At 56.5% G+C, this 21962-nt stretch overlaps 1 protein-coding gene across 1 annotated transcript in view; it reads left to right on the plus strand.

Moving 5' to 3' along the window:
* The first annotated feature begins 2854 nt into the window (after window positions 1-2854).
* SDK2 (sidekick cell adhesion molecule 2) overlaps window positions 2855-21962 on the plus strand; it is a 259639-nt gene continuing 240531 nt past the window's right edge. Inside the window, exon 1 of the mRNA XM_057716189.1 lies at window positions 2855-2973. Within this exon, the coding sequence (XP_057572172.1) occupies window positions 2910-2973 (64 nt within the window). The 5' untranslated portion in view covers window positions 2855-2909. The remainder of the gene's footprint in view (window positions 2974-21962) is intronic.

A 21962-nucleotide genomic window follows, 5' to 3' on the forward strand; every position in this document is an offset into this window, starting at 1 on the left:
GCTGTACAAACATGTCTCTTTCTACAAAGAAAAGTGCTGTTCAGAGCCCCCAGGAGTATCCAGTTCAGACTCCTGGGGGCAGAAGTCTGGGACTGGACACAAAGAGGGTGGACATTTGGGTGGGTGTGAGCTCCCACCCTCAGAGAACAGAGATACAGTCTTTCTGCTGGTCCTTTGCTGGCTGAGAAGGAGAGGTCCCTGGCCAATCTGGCTCTCAGGCCCCCTCTGTGAGCGAAGAGTGTAACAGCACCGTGTAGACAGCTGTTCTCCTAGGTCTGGGAAGGGCCTGTGCTCTGGGATGGGGCGGTTAGAGCAGGCAGGGGGTGGGTGAGGCCCCAGCTGGGCATCCCTAAGCAGCTGGCAGTGGCATGGCCAGTAAGACGAAGGCGGGCTCGCCATACTCGGGCCACCTGCCCCCGAAGCCCTCCCTGTTGCCAGTCAGCCGGCCAGAAGGGCTTCGGCCTGGGATGGAGCACAGGCTGCCAGGGGGAAACGTCACAAAATGTTGTTTGAATTAGGCGATCGAAGTATGTAGGGAAGGCAGGCTAGCTTCTCAGCCGTTTTCAGAAAATGCCCAAGGTTCTTTTTCCGAGGCAGGTGAGATGGGAATATAAAAGTAATAAAACCTCTGCAGGGCTGTGTCTGCTCCAGGGTGCCCTCTGGGCTGGAGGGGGCCTCCGGGGAGAGAGAGGAGGAAAGCGCTGTCCCCACAGGTGGAATCTCAGCGGCTCTTTGCTCCCAGCAGAAATACCGAGGGGCTGGGGCACTCCACGTGACACCACAGGTGCAGTGCCAGGGAGCAGGAAATGGAAATGTTTTCGTTTCTTTTAAAATCAGAAGAAATCAATGAACTCTCAGTTAACGAAAACTGTTTAATGGGTGATAATATATTTCTTTATGCTAACACAGTCATAAATATTATTTTAAATATATAGAGATAGACGTTTTTTACAGAGGAAGAGGTCCATGGAAGCAAAGCTGTCTGGTACCCAGGAATATGTGACTGGGTCCTGCAAACCCCACCTGGCCTTCTCCCTCAGGAGTGCTGGTCCTGCTGCCTCCTCTGGTCCCCAAGGAAAGAAAGCTCTGAGCTTCCCTTTTGTAGCTTCTTCGCTCATGTCCCGTTCTTCTACCCTTTGCAAGCGGAGCTCAAAAAGGAAAAAAATAAAAAGAAGAAGAAACAAAGAATGCATAGGCCTTGGCACCAACTTCTCTTCCCCAGCCATCTGTAAGTCCCCGGCCTCTCTTTTGTCTTGCTCGCCGCCCTGAGCGGTTCCAGACTTTTGAAAGCCTGACCTGGGGAGGGGAAACTGGACTCAGCCGGTGGCCCGAACCCCTCTTTCCGACACACCCGGCACCCGTGTGACCCCGCGTCCGGGAAGGGGGTCGGGGCCCCCGGCTGGGGAGAGAGGTCCGAGGAGGCCTTGGAGAGAGGGGTGCGGGGCCGAGGCTGCGAGGGAAGGCTGGCCGAGACAACCGCGGGGCCCTGGGCGCATCCCGCCGCGGTGAGGTTCGGGGCCCGCACGGCTGCCCCCCGGCGGGTCCCGGAGACGCCGGGCGCCCGCGGCCGCGCCGGCGGCTCGTGTTTCCGCGGGGCTCGCTCCCGGGCCTGGCTCGGGGCCGCCGCCGCCGCCGCCCCCCTTCCCCGCGCGCAGGCGGCGCGCCAGTCGCGGCCACGGGGTAGCGCTCGGCCCCCCTCGCCGCGTCCCCGCCTCCGCCTCCGCCGCGCTCGTCCCCGGCGCCCGCGGCCCCCGCAGCTCCCGCTCGGCGCAGGCAGGAGCGGCTCCCCGGACGCCGAGCCCGGGAAGCCCAGGGCGGCGCGTTCGGCCAGCGAGCTGCCGCGGCGGCCGAGGCGGGCGGTGGCGGCGCGGGCGAGGCGCCGGGGCGGGCGCGGCGGCCGCGGCTCCTCCGGGCCTGGCGGTCGGCGCGCGCCGGGCGTCCGAGGAGGCACCGCGCCCCCGCAGCCTGGGCCGCCCGCCGGGCTCTCCGCGCGCCTCGCCCAGAGCTCCGGCCGGGGCGAGGCGGAGGGCAGGGCCGCCGGGCTCTAGCCTCGGGCCGGCAGCAGGCTCCGCGCCCGGGCGCCGGCGACCAGCCCGGGACGCCGAGCTCAGCAGCCGGCCCCGCCGCCCCGCAGCCGGCGTGGACATGGGCGCGCGGGGCGGTGCGCCGGGCCGCGGGACCCGCAAAGTTTGCTAGCCCGCCGGGCGCGGAGCCGAGGGCGCGCCCGGGCCCGGCGTCCCCGGAGTGGGCGCCGCTGGGTCGGTGGAGCCGGGAGGGGTGGCTCGGCCCCGCCAGATGCCGCCTGCAAAGTTGGAGAGAAGAAAACTTCAGCTCCGGGGAGCTTCGGACCGCTCTGCGCACCGCGCCCCCCGAACCCCGCGCCTCTGAAAGAAGCCCCGCACCAGCGTCTGCCGCCGCGCTCGCCTCCCGCCCGGCCCCGGGGGCCCGGCGCCCGGATCGGCGGTGACTGCGTCCTCGCCGAGCACCCAACCAGGGGGCGGGGAGGGGGCGGGGGGCGGGCACCGTGGCCACGGGAGGAAGTTTCCTGAAGTTGTCGCTTCATTCCGGAGCCCGGCCCGCGACCCGGCCAGATCGCCGAGGCCGCCCTGCCCGGGAGAAGAAGTCGGAGTTGGGGTGCTCAGGCCGGGAGGTGCCCCGAGACCGAGAGCGGCTTCCCCTCCGCCTCTGCGCTCGCCCCTCGCCTTCCCGGCGCGCCGCGGGCATCGGACTTGGACTCCAGAAGACGAAGCAGGGCCGGGGTCGCCGGCGCCGCGCCTCCCGGGCGGATACCCCTCTGGGCCGGAGCCGCCTGGCCAGTCTCCCGGGACGTAGCCGCGGGGTAGCAGACCCCACCAGGATTATAAAACAGAACCGAAGACTCCCCCTCCGGGAAGAAAAGGCTGGTCGCCATGTGGGGGCTGGTGATCTGGACTCTGCTGGCCCTGCACCGGATCCGCGCGGCCGGAGCCCAAGGTACTGGGGGCCACCCGCACGTGGGGTTGGGGAGGGGGCGCGGGGCGGGCGCGGGCGCTCGCTGGCCTCACCGCGGCCTCCCGGACCCCGGGCTTGGCCGGGCAGGGCCCTCTCCGGGGAGTTGCAGGACCCTTTCCCCGAGTTTGGGGGCTCTCTTTCGGGGGCCGGGGCTGTCTTGCCGAGACTTGCGGCTTCCAAATAAGGGAAGGTGGGGGTCCGCGCTGGGAGGCGTCGCCCGCGGAGGCTGAGAAGAGCCTGAGAAGAGTGGGGGGATCGCTGCCCCCCGCGCGCTGCGGGCGCCCTCGGGCTGGCGTGGGAGGGGCGCGCCGCTCTGTGCGGGGCTCAGCGCCCGGCTGCCCCCGGCTGCCCAGGCCGGGCTCCTGGGTCCCCGCTCGGTGTCCGCGGGGAAGGGCAAGGCCCTGCCGGGCACGCGCTGGCCGCCCCGGGGCGAGGGAGGGCGGCGGGAAGGAGCCGGAGCAGAGCGCTGGGTGCCGGGAGGGTCGCCCTGGGAGGGCAGTGGCGGGGCCCGGCCGCGTCCGGGAGCCTGGCTGCCTGGCCGGCCGCCGGGGCTGGGGGAGCTTCGGGGTGCGCGCCGGTGCCGAGGTCGCGGGTGCAGCCCCGGAGCCACCGCGGGGTGGTGCACTGGGAGGGTCGGAGGCCCTCTCCCCTCCCGCCCCCCAGACACACTCAGCATCCCGCCTTTGCCTCCAGCTCCGCCCGCCGCTCAGTTGTCTCTGCAGCCGCTTCTCTGACCTGTAGCTGCCTGGAGCAGCCTCGCGGTGGAGAAGGGCTGGTGGGTTTGGGGCTGGGCGTGTTGGGAAGGAGGAGGAGGCGTGATCCGCCCTGCCCCCCCTCCAGAGGGCGGATGCCCAGACATCTCCCCGGTCTTCGGGCAGGTCCCAGCGGGGGAGGGCGGCTGCACCCGCGCTTCCTTGCCTTTGGTGTTGGCAGATCCAGACGGCGGTGCCGGCGGTGCCAGCGGTGTCCGAGCGGCGCCTGCTGGGGGCGGAGAGAGACGAAGCCTGGACTGAGCTCCAGGACTCCCAGGGCTTGGCCTTCCCTCTTCCAGGCTCGGGAGGGGGCCTGGACCCACCTGGGGGGCGCCTGTCTGCGGAGGCTGCCACCTCGAAAGGGCCCCACCCCATCTCCGGAGTCTCAGAGCCGCAGGGTAGAAGCGACCCCAGTGCGCCCAGCGTCAGGCAGTCCAGAGAGCCAAGATCAAAGAGATAAAAATAATCAGCTCTCACTCCCAGAGTGGAGGGGAGGATTTTACAACGTAATTTACGTTGAAGCAGTTAGAAATTTTGTAACGGGTCCCTGTACATGTAAGGTAATAAAAGTTATTATTATTTTTATGATCATTATAAAATCTTTCAGCAGGCAGGAACTTCAGAGGTCGTCTTATTCTAGTAGCCATTTAACAGATGGGAAAACTGAGGTCTAGGGGCATTAGGTGGCTTGCCCACAGCTGCTGGGTGATCTGGGGGCAGGAGTCAGGACTGGGACTGGGTGAGTTCTAAGCCCCTCTCTCCCTGGAACCAGGACCATCTGCAGCTGGGGTGGGCTTGCTGGGATGGGGTCCTTCTTCTAAGCACCCAGGGAGGACTGTGAGGCTGGCAGAATAAGAACAGGTTAGGCTACCCTGGAGCATCTCACAGATTTGCTCTGAGATGCCCATGGGGTTACTAGCTGATAGCTGGAGAGGGGGAGAACTCTGAGGGGTGTCCGTGTCTATCTGGATGCTTTCACTTAATACTGCACAGACTCCAGTAACCCCATGATTTCCCTGGGCAGGTGACTCACTAGTTCTCATCCCATCCAGGACCAGGCTTGTCAGGTATCCCCAGGGCACCTGAAGGTCCTTCCTTCTGGGTCAGCAAGTCGTTTCCATGTCCCACCTCCACGCCTGTCCCGTCCACCTAAGGCCAAGATGTCGTGCGCCCGTCCTGCAGAAGTCCAGGCCAGGCCACCTCATGTCCCCGTGCTTCCAGCGGGAGGGCTGGCCCTGTCAGAAGTGGTGCCGGTCTCTGTGATTGATTCACTCTCTGTCCCGCTTCTCTTGTTTGCTGCCGGCTTGAGTGTGGCTGCTCAGGACCCCCGCTGCTCCGCGTGTGTTCTCTGCCTCCGCGAGAGTGTTCTGCAGCATCCATCGGTGCGCTCCTTCCATTTGTCTCCTGGGCAGCACACCATGCAGAGGATTATGGGAACTTGGTTTCAGCCCAGGTTTGGAGGCCCTGCTGTGTTGTGTGTCGGGGTAGGAGGGTCAAGCATGGGGCTCCAGGGTCGTTTCTTGTCTGCTTTGGGGTCAGGGAGTGGAGTTTCTCCTTGGCTTCTCTTCTGAGTTTGCGACCACGCCATTAACCCTTCGGGGTGGTTGAAGCCACCGCCACTGTGAGCCACGTTTCTCCAGTCATGACACAGAGCGAGGGACCAAGCAGTCCTCCTCTCTTGGGACGAACCTCGCATCAGCCGCTGCAGGATTCATCTAGACTTAGCCTGGTTTTTTTCAGGTCCTGAACCTGGGCAGCGTCACCTGTTTATACTGAAAGCCACTATTTGACCAGTTCGCCTGGAACTCAGTGTCCCACGGCTCCCGTTCATTCCCCACACTGAGTGCAGGGATGTTGTAAAAAAGAGCAGCGTCCATAGGAGGTGCTTAGTAAAGGGTAATTGTTGCTATTATTATTATTATTTTGATTGTCTTTACACTATAAGCCAAGGGACCATGAGGAGTGGTTCCTGGCCACCCACCGAAAAGGCCTTGAACGCCTTTTCCACTCCCAAGACCCTTCTCTGACTTCCTTCTGTGGCCGCATCACCGTGACTCAAAGTGGCCGTGACTCAGAGTAGCCTCCAGCGGTCCCGGTCCAGACTCCCAGGCCCTCGGACTGGAGGGGGTCTGCATTTTAACAAGCACCTCGTGAGATGTTTCACGTGCCTCGAAGCTTGATCACGGCTGGTGGACATCCTGGGGAGGCCAGGAGGCGGGCAGCAGAGCCCAGCCAGCTGGTCCAGAAGGTTCTTTCCAGAGAACGGTGCCTGGGGGAGGAACAGAGGGGAGTCTGAGCTGAGGGAAGCAGGCAGCGGGAAAACCCTGAACGGGGATTGGGAAGCCCAGCCCTGGAGGCTCCCGAGGGCTCCAAAGGGAGAAAGTTTAGTGCTGGGAGGTAATCACAATAGAAGCCCAACAGTACTCAAGGGAGCGGGATGAAAGTTTAATTACATGGTGTGGCTAAGCTGTAATTATTAATTACTGACAGCAAAAAATAACTTATTGATCAGGGCTTCTTACTAATTACCACAAGGCCAAGTGGCATGCTTGCCTGGGGCTCAACTGATGTGTGTCCAGAACCACCCACCCCTCCACGCGAGGGTGGGCCCAGGAGGGTCCCTGTTCCCTACCTCCCCTTCTCCCAGGGCCGGAGAGGCGGCTCTCTGCCCCGCACACCCCTCGTCCTGTGCACCCCTGGGCTTCCGCAGGGCAGTCTGGAACATTCTGACTGTGGGTTGATGAGTGACACAGTTTGGTGCTTGCATTGGCCCCAGAAGATCGCCCCTGCCTGGGATGGACAGACTCAGGACCCCCACCCAGAGACTGAATCATGCCGGCAGCCTGATACCTGCCTCAGAAACTCTCCCTTTTGCATTTGTTCAGCAAATATTTATCGACCACCTCTCCTTTATGTCCTCTGCTGGAAGGCTAAAGTAGGGGCCAGGAACCTTGTTGCATCAGAGAAAGGAGGCTGGGAAAGAGGCCAAGTCCTTTACAGCAGTTCTCTGTTTAAACAGTGCCTGAACGGCCGACTTTACAATAATGTGTTAAACTGCGTATTGGTATATGCATTCCATCTTGTACCATGGGACACAGTTGGGCTGTAAGCTAAACGGTAATAGAGAATGAATTTGTTCTCCATCCTGAGGACTAACATGAATCAGTACATTTGACTTGAAAGAAACATGAAAAATCATCTAGTGCTGTCCCCTGCCCATAAGCCTGGAACAAGTGGCCATGTGATCTCTGCTTGCATACCCCTGGCAACGGGGGACTCACTCCCTTACAAGACAAGCTGGTTGTTAAGACGGTCGTGTTTTATGTTGATGAACCTCTCTGTGGCTGGTTATCCTAGGATCTGGCTGTGGCTGAAGGAGTCCTCTGACTGGCTGGAACCTCGCCCTCCCCTCCCTCTGACTCCTGGCCCCTCCAGGAGTCAGGAAACCGAGTTGGAACTGATGGCTGGGTGTTAGGGTGCTGCCTGCGGGAATTCCACCCTGGCCCTGCCTGGAGCACGTTGCCGCAGACGGGCCTGGAGCTGCCTGAGGTGGTGAGAATTAGTCATCGTAAATTTAGGGCCTCGGGATGCCAATAGCAACAAATGGGCCAGCAGCGGCCCCGCTGCCTGTAATGGAAAGGAAAGCAAGCCGGGTTGCTGAGCCATCCCTGCTACCAACCCCGCCACTCCTCATCCTCCCACCCGCTCCTGTCTTCCGGGGGCAGAAGGCGGGGCCCATGAGCGCAGAAGGCGGGGCCCGTGAGCGATACTCAGCAAGGGACCCGCCAGCGCCAGCCAGCGCTGCTCAGGGTCGTGGAGGGAGGGGAGGGAGAGGCAGCACAGCTTGTCCCATCAGACTCCCAGAGCCAGGCATCTGGTCCAGAAGGCCCCTCTCTCAGCCCCGGAGCCCCCCTGAGGCTCCTCTTCTGCCGCTCCTGGAGGGGCCAACATGGCGATGGCCGTGGTCCCAACCTGGTTCTGGCCCTGCCTCCACCGCTGAGCCGCCTGGAGCTGAGACCTGGTTTCCTCATCTGTAAAATGTGTCATCTACCTCGTAGGGGTTTTTTTGTCTTGTTTTGTTTTTAATGTTAAATGAGATTATCTCCATCACTCTAAAAATGCCCATAGGAAATGCTAAGTGCTTTTAACGTGTGGGCCACCGGGTATGAGGATGTCATCATCCTCACCCCTCACTCCCCACACTCAGCCTCCTCTCCAGCCTCACCTTCCCTCGCTCTTGTCTACCACACTGACCGCCCTTGTGTTCCTAGAATTTACCACTCGCGCTCTGGCCTCTGAACTGGTGCTGGAGGGTCCTGGGGTCCCTGCAGCCGTGCCCACCCCTCCCAGATGCCTGCATGGCCCCATCCTTATTTAATCGGGCCTCTCCTCTGATGTCCCTGATCCATCCCTAAGCAGCTGGTAACGTGGCATCTCCAGGCACCCACCTCTGAACCTGCTTTCCTCTCTCCGCAGCCCTCAGCTTCATCGGACATATATTGGCTTGTTTATGGCTGGCCTCTCTCATGTGGGCGGGGCTTTATCTTATCCCCTGCTGTATCCCCAGCTGCTTGGAGAGTGCCTGGCAGGTAGAAGGAGCTCGGCAAATATGAATTAGTGAAGGAAGAACACACGAATGGGTGAATGAATGAATGAACACTTACCTGCAGCATAAAGCCCTCTGTCATCTGGTCTCTACTTGCTTCTCCAGCCACTCACCCACTCTCATCACATCACACACCTCACACACCTCACACACCTCCCCTGCACATCACACACACCGCATGCCGTGGAGCCCCCACTGCGATGAGCAGCCACGCCCCCCCAAGGATGGGACCCCTGCCTTCCAGCCTGGGCTTCCGTGGAATACTGTTTTTTTCTCCCCCTAACTTTTTATTTCGTATTGGAGTATAGTTGATTAACAATGTTGTGTTAGTTTCAGGTGTACAGCAAGGCGATTCAGTTATACGTGTACCTGTATCTATTTTTTCAAATCTTTCCCCATTTAGGTTGTTACCTATCAATAATATTGAGCAGAGTTCCCTGTGTTATACCGTAGGTCCTTGTTGGCTATCCATTTTAAATATAGCCGGGTGTACATGTCAATCCGGAATAGTGATTCTATTGAGCCGGGAGCCGCGGCTCAGACTTGCTTGCCGCTATTGCCAGCTTTCCCCACCTCTGGCCCTGCAGGTGAAGCTGCCTCTAGCAGCCTGGCCTCTGGGCCGGGTCCTTGCTGAATCCCTACCAGCTGAACTCCATCTTTCAATGGGGAGGAAATTGGGAGAACCGGTAGGGCGCTCGGAGGGTAATGCCCATCCGGGCGTGGAGGCACCTTTTGAAATACATGAGAGGGGAAGACTTGCATCTACAATTAAATGCTGTAGCCCTGGCTCACTTCCTCTTACAGCCCATTGGCCAGAGCTAATCACATGGTCGCACCCAGGGGTCCTTTCCAGGCAAGGGAGCTGGGAAGTGCAGGCTTCCGTGTTGGAAAAAGAGCATCTTGATACACACCGGTGATGTCAAGCGTTCCTGATAACCGCAGAGGTGATACCGTGGTTATCAGAAGGGCATTTCACACAGAGAATCACTTTACCCAAGACAGGCCCATCCCTAAAGCATCCCCTGAGCTACCGCGCGTCTGTGCTGTTACTTCCCTGCCTTTTGAGGTTTTCTTTCCCTTAAGCTGTTGAGAGGTGGTGTGTAGAGTGGCCAGTGTCTTGGAACTGGGCCAGCCTGGGTTCAAGCTCTGTCACTTTGGGTTAATCTCTGCCACTTTGCGTTCCATCACTTATATGCTCAAGCCCCGTTGGCTTGTTTGTAATACAAGGAGCAGTAAATGAGATAACACAAGCAGAGCACTCAGCATGAAGCCTGACATATCAGAAGCACTTAATAAGCTAATTTAACTATATTTGTGCTTCTGTTTGCCCCGCCAAAGCATCTTAAGATCGGATCTCAGGTTGCGTTTTGTTTCCGTATTTTTCCCCCGGTATCTTTTCTCCATGGTTCCCCCGTGTCTTCCTCTTGCTTCACTTTCTTTTACTTCTTCCCCAGTGTAGGATGATTTGGCCTTCTCTCCCCATCCTAGGGGTCTACAGAGGAGGAGCCAGCTCACATCTGGTGCCCGGTTCTTCCTGTCCGACAGTGTCAGGTGCATTACAATAGCTACCTGCCTCCAACCTCCTTCAGCTCCAACGTGGAGGTAACCTGAGGATCAGGGTGATTGCCTGCCCAAGGCCCCACAGCTGGGAAGTCCAGAAGTCAGGATTTGAACCCAGGGCTCTATGGGGCATCTTTCCACCGCCCCAGGCTGCCCTGCGCCTCCACGACATCCTTCACGGATCTTCCCGATGGAAGATGCCCAGCCCGTTGCGCTGTTGGCAGATGGGGTCTGATCCAGGGGTGGGAGTGGAGTTTGGAAATTGCCCTGGGCATTCCTCCTTCTCCTCCTGACCTTCCTGGTTCTTGCCTCTGCCCCAGTTGTGTCCTCACTGGGCCATATGCTGGCAGGACATGAGAGGTCAGGAGGGGAACCCCTTCCTCCCTCGCCTCCTCTCCTGCTTTCTGGTCCCTTTCCAGGAGTTGGGATGACTTGGAGATGTCTGGGGAGTCTCCTTAGGGTCACTTGGGGCGTTCATGACTTGCCGGCCAGTGACCGAGCTTCACAGAGTCTTCTAAGCTGAATGGGGTGGAAAGGAGAAGCGATTAAAGTTTGATGCCATTTAGGAAGCTGTTAGTGACCCAGAGGGGTGATGAAATTTTGATGATGTGATAATCCGAAGAGGAGGAAATATTGCTGGCCGTAATGCAGCCCATTCAGGGAGTTCACCTTCTGGGATGGACACAGAGACTCTCAAGGGCCTGCTGGAGCCAGGGTCTGGGACCCCAGACGCCCGGACTCCTCCGTGGGGGGTGCAAATGTGCAAATGGGGAGGGAGTTGTGTTGTCCAGAGTCTGAGCAGTGGCACCTGTTCGCATGGCTTGTCCTCGGAGTATCATGGGAGCCACTTCTGAATCTGGTACAGATGCTCCGTTCCCTGCTTTGAACCATGAGGGCCAATCCAGAATGTGCCAGAAGAGGGTCCGGGTGGGACAGCACAGGCCTCTAAGGGGCCCGAAACTCAGACGACTCCCTGCATTCATTTACCCATCATTTACTGCTTGGATGACCTTGGATCCATTACACAGCCTATCCGTGCCTCGGTTTTTCTATCTGTAAAATGGAGATAATGGTGGTCCTAACCTCACGGGGTTGTAACAGGGTTTAATGAGATATGCGAAGCTCTTAGGACAGAGCTCGGTGTAGTGTAAACGCTGCATAAATTGTCCCTTGCTGTCTTTATTGTCATGCTGGTGTCAGGGAAGCAAGGTCAGCTTTGGGCCTATAATTTGTCATGTGCCCTGTCCCCGAATGCCTCTGCTCCCTTTCTCTTTCACAGACCTGCCAGTAGCATCTAAACTTCCACCCTTAGGGATTTATTTATTTGCTTGAGATGTTCCCTGCCTCCAGCTTAAAATGCACCTGTGCCTCAGAGAACCCACATATTAAGCTATTATCTGCTGTTCTTGCCTTGAGGTGAATGCTTTACTGGATCCTTTCATAAAAACTCCAGTCTCTGAGGGTAGCTTTTACAGACATCTCATGTCTCTCTTCACCGCAACCCGTGAAGGATTGTGGCCAGAAAGTAGTACGTTATTGACCTTGTTAACACTGAAGTTCAGAAAGATGAAGGAACTTGCCAAGGTCCCTTGACTTGTAAGAATGAGACGATGAGGGCAGCTCCTCTGCCTCTTAGGTCATTGCTTTTGATCTGGTCAAGGCATCCACATTCAGGAATGTCTGACCACGCTGCTCGGGGATGTGGGAGCCGTCTCATTTGACCACAGGCTCTGCCCCAGCTGGGGTGGGTGCAGGGGTAGGGCACGGGGTGTAGGCTGGGACGGCCTCTCCTCTCTCTAAGAAACTCAGAGCCCTTTCTGGATGCCCCATCTGCGCCCCCACAGGGCCTTAGCAGTAGCAGCTGAAGGCTGAGACCCCTTGTGTCTCCCACACCCCCACCCCACCGATACGCCATTACCCTCATGGCTGCCCGCACTGGGGACCACCACCAAGCCCTCCCCAGTCTGGCTCCGGGCACAGCGGCAATCTCAGCTCTCCCTCCCCCTGCCCCTACCACGCTCACTGCACCCTCAAAGCTATCAGCACCCTTCCCTCCTCCTGTTGCTCCTGCACCCATCCTCCCCGGGACCCCATGGCTGGAACACATCCTCCCAGATGCCTCCTGGCCGTCGGGATGCTGGTGGTCTAGATGGCTCCTTTGGCACTTGGCTTTGTTGATTCTGAATTATCTTTTCATGCATGTGTGACTGATTTCTTTAATTATAAACTCCTTGAGTTTAGATAATAACCCTTCATCAACAAGGAGAGAGGTATTAGATGTAAATTATTGTGCGCCATTAATGAAGTTAACCCTTTAAAGCAGGGTGCGGCAGAGGTGATAGTATTGTCAAAGAGAAGGGAATAGGCTTGTGGGCCTCAGCGGCCGTGACCCATTCTCACTGGGTCCCTCTAGGCGCCCATGTCCTCCGTGGGAAAACATGGGAGCATAAGGACAGCATTTCCAAGCTCCTGCGTGAAGGACTCTAGTGGTGGAGGAGTGTGGACGTGTGCCCTGGAGGACATGCCCTGGGGGATCGGACCAGGCAGCCTGAAGCTGCCCACTGTCCGCACGACCTTTTCCTTTTTCACATTTTACTTTTTAAATACGTGAAATTTTGCATTCCATTCCACAGTCTCTCTGAATTCTATTTTAACACACAAAGGATATTTTAAAGCGCATGGATGTTGCTGGAAGATGTGGTACGTCTGCCCCCTGGCTTCCTGGACCCCCAGGGATAGATGTCAGAACTTGGCTTTGAAAAACTTGAATGAGGTGATCTCTTGGGTCACATCATCTGTAAGATTCTAAGATGCTTTACACATATATATTTCAACCATTTGTATTTAAATGTTTCTGTAACGTTTTATCTACATACCCACCTCCTAAAGTAGTTGTGTCCCAAACGTTATGGACCCCGGGCCAACCTAACCATCCGCCATGAATGATCTGGTGCCTTCTAGGTCCCTAGAGGACCCTGCTGCTTGGGCGGTCGGTGTTTGCTGGGTCTTCCCTTAGCTTCCATACCATTAGGGGGCCTGTCTCCTGGCCTCTCCCTGCGCCCTCCCTCCTCCCCCTTTTAATTTGCCCTGGACAAGCCACCAAATGCATCGGATATCGTCAACTATGCCACTGTAGCTGTGATTAAAGAAGAGCTGGGGGCAGGGCACTGGGTGAGGCCCCAAAGACTCTCCCTCCTAAGAGGCGCTGGGCTCTGTGGTTGATAGCTGTACCCACCACCCAGGAGTCTTTCTCACTGACATGCATTAGTGCCTTGCAGGAGACCAAGGTGACCAGGAGCCCATCCTCTGGCAAAGCAGGGCCTTAGTGTAACCTGCATCCCAGCAGCAGCTCCACACCCGGCCCTTGCAGCACTAACTAAATGTTCCTGGTCAATGTCAGTCACCCCCTCCCAATTCCTCTTGAGGCTCTAGGGCTCCTGGAAGCAAAGCCCAGAGCATCCACGCACTCCCAGACTCCCCACCCCGGGCAAGAGAGCCATCCCCATCATGGCTGTTGGTCCATCTCTGCCCCTGATGGAGGCAGTGCTCCTGCCCTGAGACGGTGCCGGGCAGTCACGCCTTTCTGCTCAGTCAACCTTGAAGTCTCCCCGTTTGGTCGGTTGCTCACTAACTCTGCCCGGCTCCCGGCAGGCGCGGCCCAGTGGCCCTTCACCTCCCTGTTTGGAGCCCTCTCTCCCTCCCCTGGTGGAGCATCTGTAGGCAGGGGGTGGGTCGGCGGGCAGGCCAGTGCGGGGCCAGATCTGTGCAGGAGGGCCCGGGGGAGTTCCTCATTAGCTCTGCCCCAAGCTCATTACTGGGCTGTGCATCGCTGGGTGAAAAATGGCTGTCGTCGGGCAGTAATAAATATGCGGCTGTCAGGGTGGATGTGATTGCACTAATGAAGAGAAATCAGCCAGGGCGACAGGGGATGCTTCTGGCTGTGGTTCTGGGGGGCTGCAACGCTCTGTCCACTGCCCATTCATCCTCTCCGCTCCAGGAAGACAGAGGCCTGGGCATCCGGGAGAAGGAGAGAGGTGTTGGCATTTAACCCATTTCTCCTGGGGCCTGCGCGGCTCAAGAGCCTAGAAGATGCCGGAAGCCTTCAGGAAAAAGGAACATTGTTCGGCCCCAGGGAGCGAGGGAGGGTGTTATGAGGGGGCCCGGGCCCTGAGCAGCGGCAGTGGGGAGCCGTTGGGTGGACCGCTGTGCTTCGATGGTTCAGGCCTGGCTGAGAGCCTTCCTGCAGCGTGGGGAGAAACACAGGCCCATTGTCTGCGCCCCCCTGCCTGCCACCTCGCCTGCGATGTTAGGACCCATTGTCTCTCCAGGAACTTGGAATGTCCAGCCCCAGGGTGCAGAGAGCAGGCCTCTGACTCCAGCTTCTCTTGTGCCTCTGCTGAGTGAGAGCTCAGGGGCCCTGGACGCGCTGAGCCCAGCCTGAGTGTCCGAGCTGACGCAGAGGCGTGCTTCTGAGATGCTGGCACACAGATGGGGGCAAGGGAGTGGCCCCTTCGTAGCGCTGGGCCTCGGGACACCTGGGGATTGAAGAGAGGCTGAAGGAAGGGGGGCTGCCCTTGCATCTGGGGCCTCAGGAGTAAGTTCTTGGAGTCCAGGTGTAACCTGTGGCCCGGAGTGGTGGGGCTCCCAGCTGAGCCCACATCCGATCCCCTGGAGGCCTGGCTAGGATGCAGATTTCCTGGCCCCGCCCCCAGAGCATCTAGTCTGGGGTGGGGCCCAGGAGTGTGAGTTTCTAACAGGTTCCCAGGTGATGTGCTGCCGCTGGTCCGGGTACCACACGTTGAGAAGTTAGGGTGCCCCGCTGGGGGCCGCGCGGAGCCACTTCTGCACCGACAGGCTCTGCCTGCTCCCCGCGCAGAGGACGGGGGTGAAGCTCCGTTAGCAGGGCCCGTGAGATTCATGTTGCACATGGGAGGCAGGAACCACCTCTCCTTCCTTTCTTCTTTGCTCATCAGCAGACGCTCTTGCTCCCAATGTCCTTCCTTAAAAGAAAGAAAGGGAAAAAAAAAAAACAAAAGCGCAGCCCAGAGGCCTCCTTCCCGGGAGAGGAAGGGCAGGGGATGACGTCATCACTGGCTGAAGCAGCTTCTGCTAGAAGCGCCGAAGTAACCCTGACGTGTCAATGGATAACAGAACCTCTCTTTGCTCTTTGAGCACTTTCTCAGCACCTACTGTGTGCCAGGCACAGGGCCTGGGGTCCCGCACAGGTGAAGGCAGGTGCCAGCTCTCAAATTGTTGATGGTCAAGTGCAGGCATCCAGCTCACGGTCAGTCGTAGTGGACAGTGTGAAGGACGCTTGTGCAGGTGCGAAGCAGGTGATGGGGGCGGTGCGGAGGGTTAACCTGAGAATCCTGCCCCAGCGGAGGCTTCCTGGAGGAGGTGACCTTGAGGCGGAGGTCTTCTAGGATGGGAGGGGCCCCCATCTTCCTCAGGGAACGTTGGGGGCTTTGTTTTCGTCTTGACATAATTAACTGTGCCTATTTAAAGGGTACAACTTAATCATTCTTGACACACGTATGACACCTAAAATCAGAACCAAAATCCTGACAACATTCATCACCACCGAAAGTTTCCTTGTGCCCTTGGTCACCCCTCTCTGGCTGGTGTGTAGATCTTTTTCTTTTCCTTTTGTTTTGTTTTTTTTTTTCCAAATGGATATCTGGTTGTTCTCGCATTGGTTTCTGAAAACTTTCCTTTCACCACTGAATTATCTCTGCACCTTTGTTGAAGATCAGTTGTCCCCGTAGGTGCGGATCTATTTCTGGACACCGTTCTGCTTCATTTATCTATTTGTCTGTCTCTATTCCGATAGCACATTGTCTTGGTTACTGTTGCTTTGTAATAAGTCCTGAAACCAGGTAGTGTTAGTTCTCTGACTTTGTTCTTTTTCAGAGTTGTTTTGGCTATTCTAGGGTCTTTCCGTTGTCACGTGAATTTTACATTTTCCTTTACATTACCTGTGAATTTTAGAATCAGATTTTTTAAAATCCTGCTGGGACTTCTAGTTGGCATTGCATTGATCATAGAGACCAAGTGGAAGGGCGTCTACATCTGACCACACTGAGTCTTCCAGCCCGTCAACGTGGGCTCTCACTCCATCCTTCCGTTCTTTGATTTCTTCTCAGCCACATGTTGTGGGTTTCACAGTATATCACGTGTCAGATTTATCCCTAAATATTTCATATTTGTGATACCATTGTAAATGCTTTTTTAAATTTCAACTTCCAGTGGTTTGCCTGCAGGATATAGGAACACAGCGGGTTTTGACTCAGCCCAGAGACATGGCCAGACTCAGTGATCGGTTCTAGCAGCTTTGTTGTAGACTCGGTCGGATTTTCTACACGGAGGAGCAGGTTGTCTCCCAATGCACAGATTAACTCCTTTTCCAACCTGGATCCCTTTCGTTTCTCTTTCTTGACCTGTTACACCCATGAGACCCTCCACGGGGCCTTTGTTTTTCATCCCTTCCATTGCCAAGCAGCAGTTATGGGCAGCAAATGCCCACACCTTCGTGGTGGCTTAACCACTGAGGTCGGGTTGTGCTTGGCCACGTTCTCCAGGGGCTTCCTGCTGTGGCCGCACCCTCCAGGTGCTTGCACTCAGCCACACGTGCACTCTTTGGCATCAACCAGCCTTTAGAAGTTCCACGAACCTCAGGAGGGGAGTAGGAAACAGAAGCATAGTGACTCTTGTCTCTCCACGGCTGTCACACGTGTGATGAGCATGTGCATTTGGGGGGGGGGTCTTTCTCCCCAGACCCCTCCTCTGGCCCTAAGTCCTGGAGCCTCCCTAAGGGGCAGTAGGTGAACTAGAACTGTAGGGCAACTCAGAGAACCACGAAGGTCAGATTACAAAGGGCTGCCTGTTTCGCAGAGGATGACATGGGGCCAAGGGACCCAGTGAGGTGTGCTAAACCACAGGGTTCCTGAGCTTGATATTTCAGGTGCAGCATCCTGTGGCAGGTGTTGGCATTTTGGTTTTCAGTTTAGCTGAAAAGCCAGCCTCTGGCAGGACTGTAATTCCTCTGGACCCTCTTTCTCAGCTCCATCTGAGCTACGGGGATGGTCACACCAGCTGAATTGGGACGTGGGAGAGCTGCAGAACAGGCTGGGGTCCAGGGGGTCTGGGTGCAGACGGCCCCAGAGCAGCCAGGGCCTTTGTCAGGGGGAGGGGGAAAGATCAAGAATCGCCCACTGGCGTGTTGATTTGGAAGGGGGGCCACGCTCTCACCTTTCCTCCCATAAGCCCAGGGTCTCCTGGAGTGGGGTGGGCTTGAATAGCCCTTTGCAGGGTTGAGAGTCAGCTCGTAGAGCCCCCTCCCCTGACGTTCAGCCTAAGCTCTCCTCTGCTCCCCCAGCTCTCAGCCCCAGATACACAAGGCAACTTATCTCCCAGACAATTAGCTTTTGGAGTCAGGGCATGATAACAAGAGGTCCCACGGACCCAGCCTTTGCCACAAACCAGAGACGGGTTCTGGTGCTCTCAACAAGCCCGTAAGGAAGCATGCTTCCCCTGTTGTATGCATTAGGGAACTGAGGGCCCACCCAGCACCCACCCTGCTCCTGACCCACCTGCCAAGGACTCTGCCAGCCTGTCACAGCCTCTGCCCATGACTTTGTGTTCATTCCCCCAAGAGCAACCCCCATCCACCACCCCCGGGGACCCCAAGTTCCTGCGCTCTCAGCAGCCTGGTGTCTCCACGCCTGTTTCCACATGGAACAGGGCACTCGAGCACCCCAGACCTCAATACATATGGAAGAAGGTGTCGCTGAAAAGATGCCATCGAGATGAACCATCACCACTGTCAACACTGTCATCATCCCGTATTTGGTGGAACCTAAGACATCACTTGTAAAACACATCATTATTTTGTGTGCTGCTAAGAAAGGAAAAATGCGGCCATTTCATCTGCAGCAAGATGCATTCTGACTACAGCGATGTAAAAGTGCATTTGGAATTCCTGAAGTTGGATAAGAGCCATGATTTGTATAAGGCTGCCCCCCTGCCCGGTTCTGTTCTGAGGGTCCTGCTTGTATAGACGCCTTTAACCCCCATGCGTTTTGATTCAGTCATCCCCTCAACCACAAAACAGGCCCGTAGAATTGATGCAGACTATTTAAGATGCTCATCTTGGCAGTGCCCACGGATTGGCCAACATCGTGGAGATTCCCCTGGGATCCTGGGCCCCAGCCAGCACTTGACTCTGTCATTTGGCCCCAGGAAGGCCACGTGGAGAAAGGGCTGCAGGGTTCAGAGGCCACCCCAGTGGACGGAACACGGCCCTTCTCCAAACTCATGTGTGCATCAGAAAACCCTGGGGACCCACCGTGGACCAGGCTCCCCGGGCTCAGAGCCCTGGGTTTGCCTCCAGGGCTCTAGAACACTCTCCCTCCCCCGTCACCATCTTCCTGGCCCATGCTGAGCCTGATGATGTCTCTCCGGTCCTGCCCCGGGCTCCGCATTCCTCCCGAAGCTCTGCCTGATGCCGGCACCTGTCTCCTGGGGGACGGTGGCCCCAGAGGAATGAATGTCTGGCTTCGGTTCCTCCCCAGGCCTCCCCTCTGAGCTGGGACTTCCGGGCCGGGCCAGAGCTCCTAATTCAGCTCCACTTGGCTCTCGCCTCTCCTGTGGCCAATCCCGAAAGCCAAGTGGAGGGCTTGGCTCTAATTACACGGGACCCAGGGACAGGCTGGCACAGCTGAGCACCCTGCATCCACCCAGCCCGCGTGTGTTGGGTGGTGTTGCTGGTGGTTTCCTTGGAGAGGCCAAGGCCCTGAAGACAGCTGGCCTCTCTCCACCTCTCCCCAGCCTTGGCCAACCCCTTAGTCTGTTCTAGGCCCCCCTGAGGCACATCCGGGGTGTTACCTTTCCGGCCTATCCTCAAGCCTGACTCTCCAAAGGTTTCCGTGTGTGGAGACGTGGGCCAGCACTGGCCTGCCCATCAGACACAGCTCTGTCTAGTTCAGTGCTGCTCTGTGACCATGCTGGGGGAAGAGCTCTGAAAGATGGTCCAACTCCAGCAAGACCTCTAAACCACTGGCAGGACCTGCGAAAAAATCTGCAGGGCCCAGTGCAGAATGAAAACACAGGCCTCTTGGACTTCCCTGGTGGCACAGTGGTTAAGAATCCACCTGCCAATGCAGGGGACACGGGTTCGATCCCTGGTCTGGGGAGATCCCACATGCCGCGGAGCAACTAAGCCCATGCGCCACAGCTACTGAGCCCACCTGCTGCAACTACCGAAGCCCACATGCCTAGAGCCCATGCTCTGCAACAAGAGAAGCCACCGCAGTGAAGAGTAGACCCCACTCGTGGCAACTAGAGAAAGCCTGTGCGCAGCAACAAAGACCCAATGCAGCCAAAATAATAAATAAATAAATAAATAAATAAATAAATAAATAAATAAATAAATAAATAAAAACAATGTTTAAAAAAAACAAGCAGGCCTCTTGATAATCAATTATTAAGAATTCCAAGATGATGACAGCAAAGCGTTAGACTAAGAGCGGGGCCCCTGAGCACGGGTCCTGGCCCACGAGGCCAGCCCTGCCCCCTGGTGAGACCCTTCAGGGATTCCCCTCCCCTCTCCTGGCCTCCGTTTCCTCGTCTATGAAAGCAGAGAATCGAGCCATCCAGGATCCTGTTTTCCTCCTGCCGTCCTCCCTGGGTGCCCACCACCTCTCCCTGGGCTGAAAGGCAAGCGCTCTCTTGTCTCAGGCTCTGGGGGTAAGATAAGTAGGCAGAAGGGTGAGCAAGTGCAGAAACTTTTCTATGAAGTTCGCCAGTTTTGTCCAGTGCATCATCTGGCTCACCGTGGGCAGGAGGATGGAGGGGAAGGATCTGGAAGTCAGCTCCAGGTCTCCGGGGCCTGCTTGTCTGGTCCTGTCTGGAATGCACTGCCTGTCTCCTTATCCCATGAGAAGCCACGTACAAAACACCTCTGTCTTCAAAGCCAGAGCACACCTCGACTGGAATCTGGGCCCCGCTGCTTGCTAGCTGTAGGACCTCGCGAAGATACTCGCCCAGCCTCCGTTACCCCATCTGTAAAATGGGACAGCAATATCTATTGCTCAGAAGATGTTAATTCTCCCGAATCCAGATTCCTCCTTCCCCGTGACTGGCTGCCTCTTTGAGGGAAATCAGGAAGATCCTACTGCAACGCTGGGTAGATTCTCCTTCTACAGTCGGTGATGGCCTGGAGCAGCCGGCCCATAGTAGATGCTCAGTAAATACTGGAGACAATTCACATCAGTACTGCTGCCGCCGTTGTTATGGTTGGGTCTTCCCCAGGTTCAGCCAGGTGAATTCGGGGCTTTGGGATACACCAGTGCTTTGAGTAACTGAGAGCAGTGCTTGCAGTATAGGTACCACTCAGAGTTTGCTAGAAAGGCAGACTCTCAGGCCCGACCCCATAGCTGATGATTCGGAATCTGCATTTTAAGATCCTGAGGTGATGGGTGTCTACATTACAGTTTGGGAAACACTGGAGTTTGTCTGCTGCTGTAGTCCTTCAGATGTATTTTAAGAGGGGAGAGGCCCTTCTAAAATATGTGCTGTCGGTTCCATCAGCGTTCACGGAATGGTTGGGAGGCGCTCGTGTGGCTTAAAACTGGTCTGTTGAATCCCGGTTCTCAATGCGGAGGACAGCCCTCCTCCCAGCCCAGCCCCAGCCCCAACTGGGAGGGCGTGTGGGACCTGAGCTGTACCCCCACCCCAGCCAATCCTCCTCCTAGAAAAACAACCCCCAGGCCCTGCTGTGTTAATGGTCTGTCTGTGGTGCCATCTTTGATTCAGGAACATGAGAAGGAATCACCCCTTTAAATAAACAAAACAGAAAATTCTCCAGGGAACAAGCACAGGAGCGCGCTTGTGAGAACTCATCACTTATTGAAGTGCAATTCCCCAAACGGCCTGGATCCGTTAAACAGCAGGGACGCGTGCAGAGCAGCCCAGCCGGACCCGCAGGCAGGAGGCAGCTGAGAGTGTTGGGGTCTGAGATGGGTTGGGGTGCAACGGAGTTGACCCGATGGGGTCCGAGTCCCGGCAGCGGTGTTAGACTGGATCTGTGGAGGCTGGATCTGTGGTACCCTCCCTGCCCATCCTGCTTTTGCAGAGGAAAAAGGGAACAGAACTGGGTCAGGGTACAGTCTCAGTTCCCCAGTCTCTCCTCCCGTTCAAGCTCTGGGGGCCTGGAGGCAGATGGAAAGGCCCCCACCCTCCTCTTCTCCCTCCATCTCAGAGCCCCGGACAGAGTGCCGGGATTCCCTATTCCTTGACTCAACCAATTGATGGAACCTGCAGCCGTTTACAGAGCAGTGGAAAACTAAGCTCATGGGTAAAATGTAGGACCCTGGGGCCATACTGCCTCTGTGGCTGCAAACAAGCCACCTAGCCTCTCTGAGCCTCAGTTTCCCCATCTGTAAGTTGGGGATGGTAGTACTTTCTTCTCGAGGTTAGTGTCAGGATTAAACACTATTATGTCTTAGAAGAGCTTCTGCCATGTAGTTAACCCTACATGAGTATGTGTTAAATAAATCAAAATAGGTAATCCAATGAGGAAGAGGTGCCTTCCCTCAGGGAATCAAGAGGACTTTGTCTTTCACCAGAAATTTGGGCAAATAGCCATTATTTCTTCAAATGTTTTTTCTGCCCCATTCCCTCTCTGTCTCCTTCTGGAACGTCACTGTCACCTGTACCACATGCGTTGATATTGCCTCAAAGGCCCCTGAGCTCTGTGAACTTTGTAAAATCTTTTTTCTGTTCTTCAGATTAAATCATTTCTATAGGTATATTTTCATGTTCACTGTTTCCTCTATTTTCTCCCTTCTGTGGTTAAGCCCATCTACTGAATTTTAAAATTTCACATACTTTAGTTTTCAGTTCTAAAACTTCCATATGGCTTTATAGACTATATGTATTTTTTCTAGCTTGCTAAAGATGTACTGTCTTTTCTTTCATACGAGCATATTGTCATTTATCTCACTGAGTGTAGTTATAAGAGCTACTGTACTTTACAATCAGTGCCAGCCGATTGC

Source organism: Hippopotamus amphibius, chromosome 17 (genome assembly GCF_030028045.1).
Source record: "Hippopotamus amphibius kiboko isolate mHipAmp2 chromosome 17, mHipAmp2.hap2, whole genome shotgun sequence".
Classification (NCBI taxonomy): Eukaryota; Metazoa; Chordata; class Mammalia; order Artiodactyla; family Hippopotamidae; genus Hippopotamus; species Hippopotamus amphibius.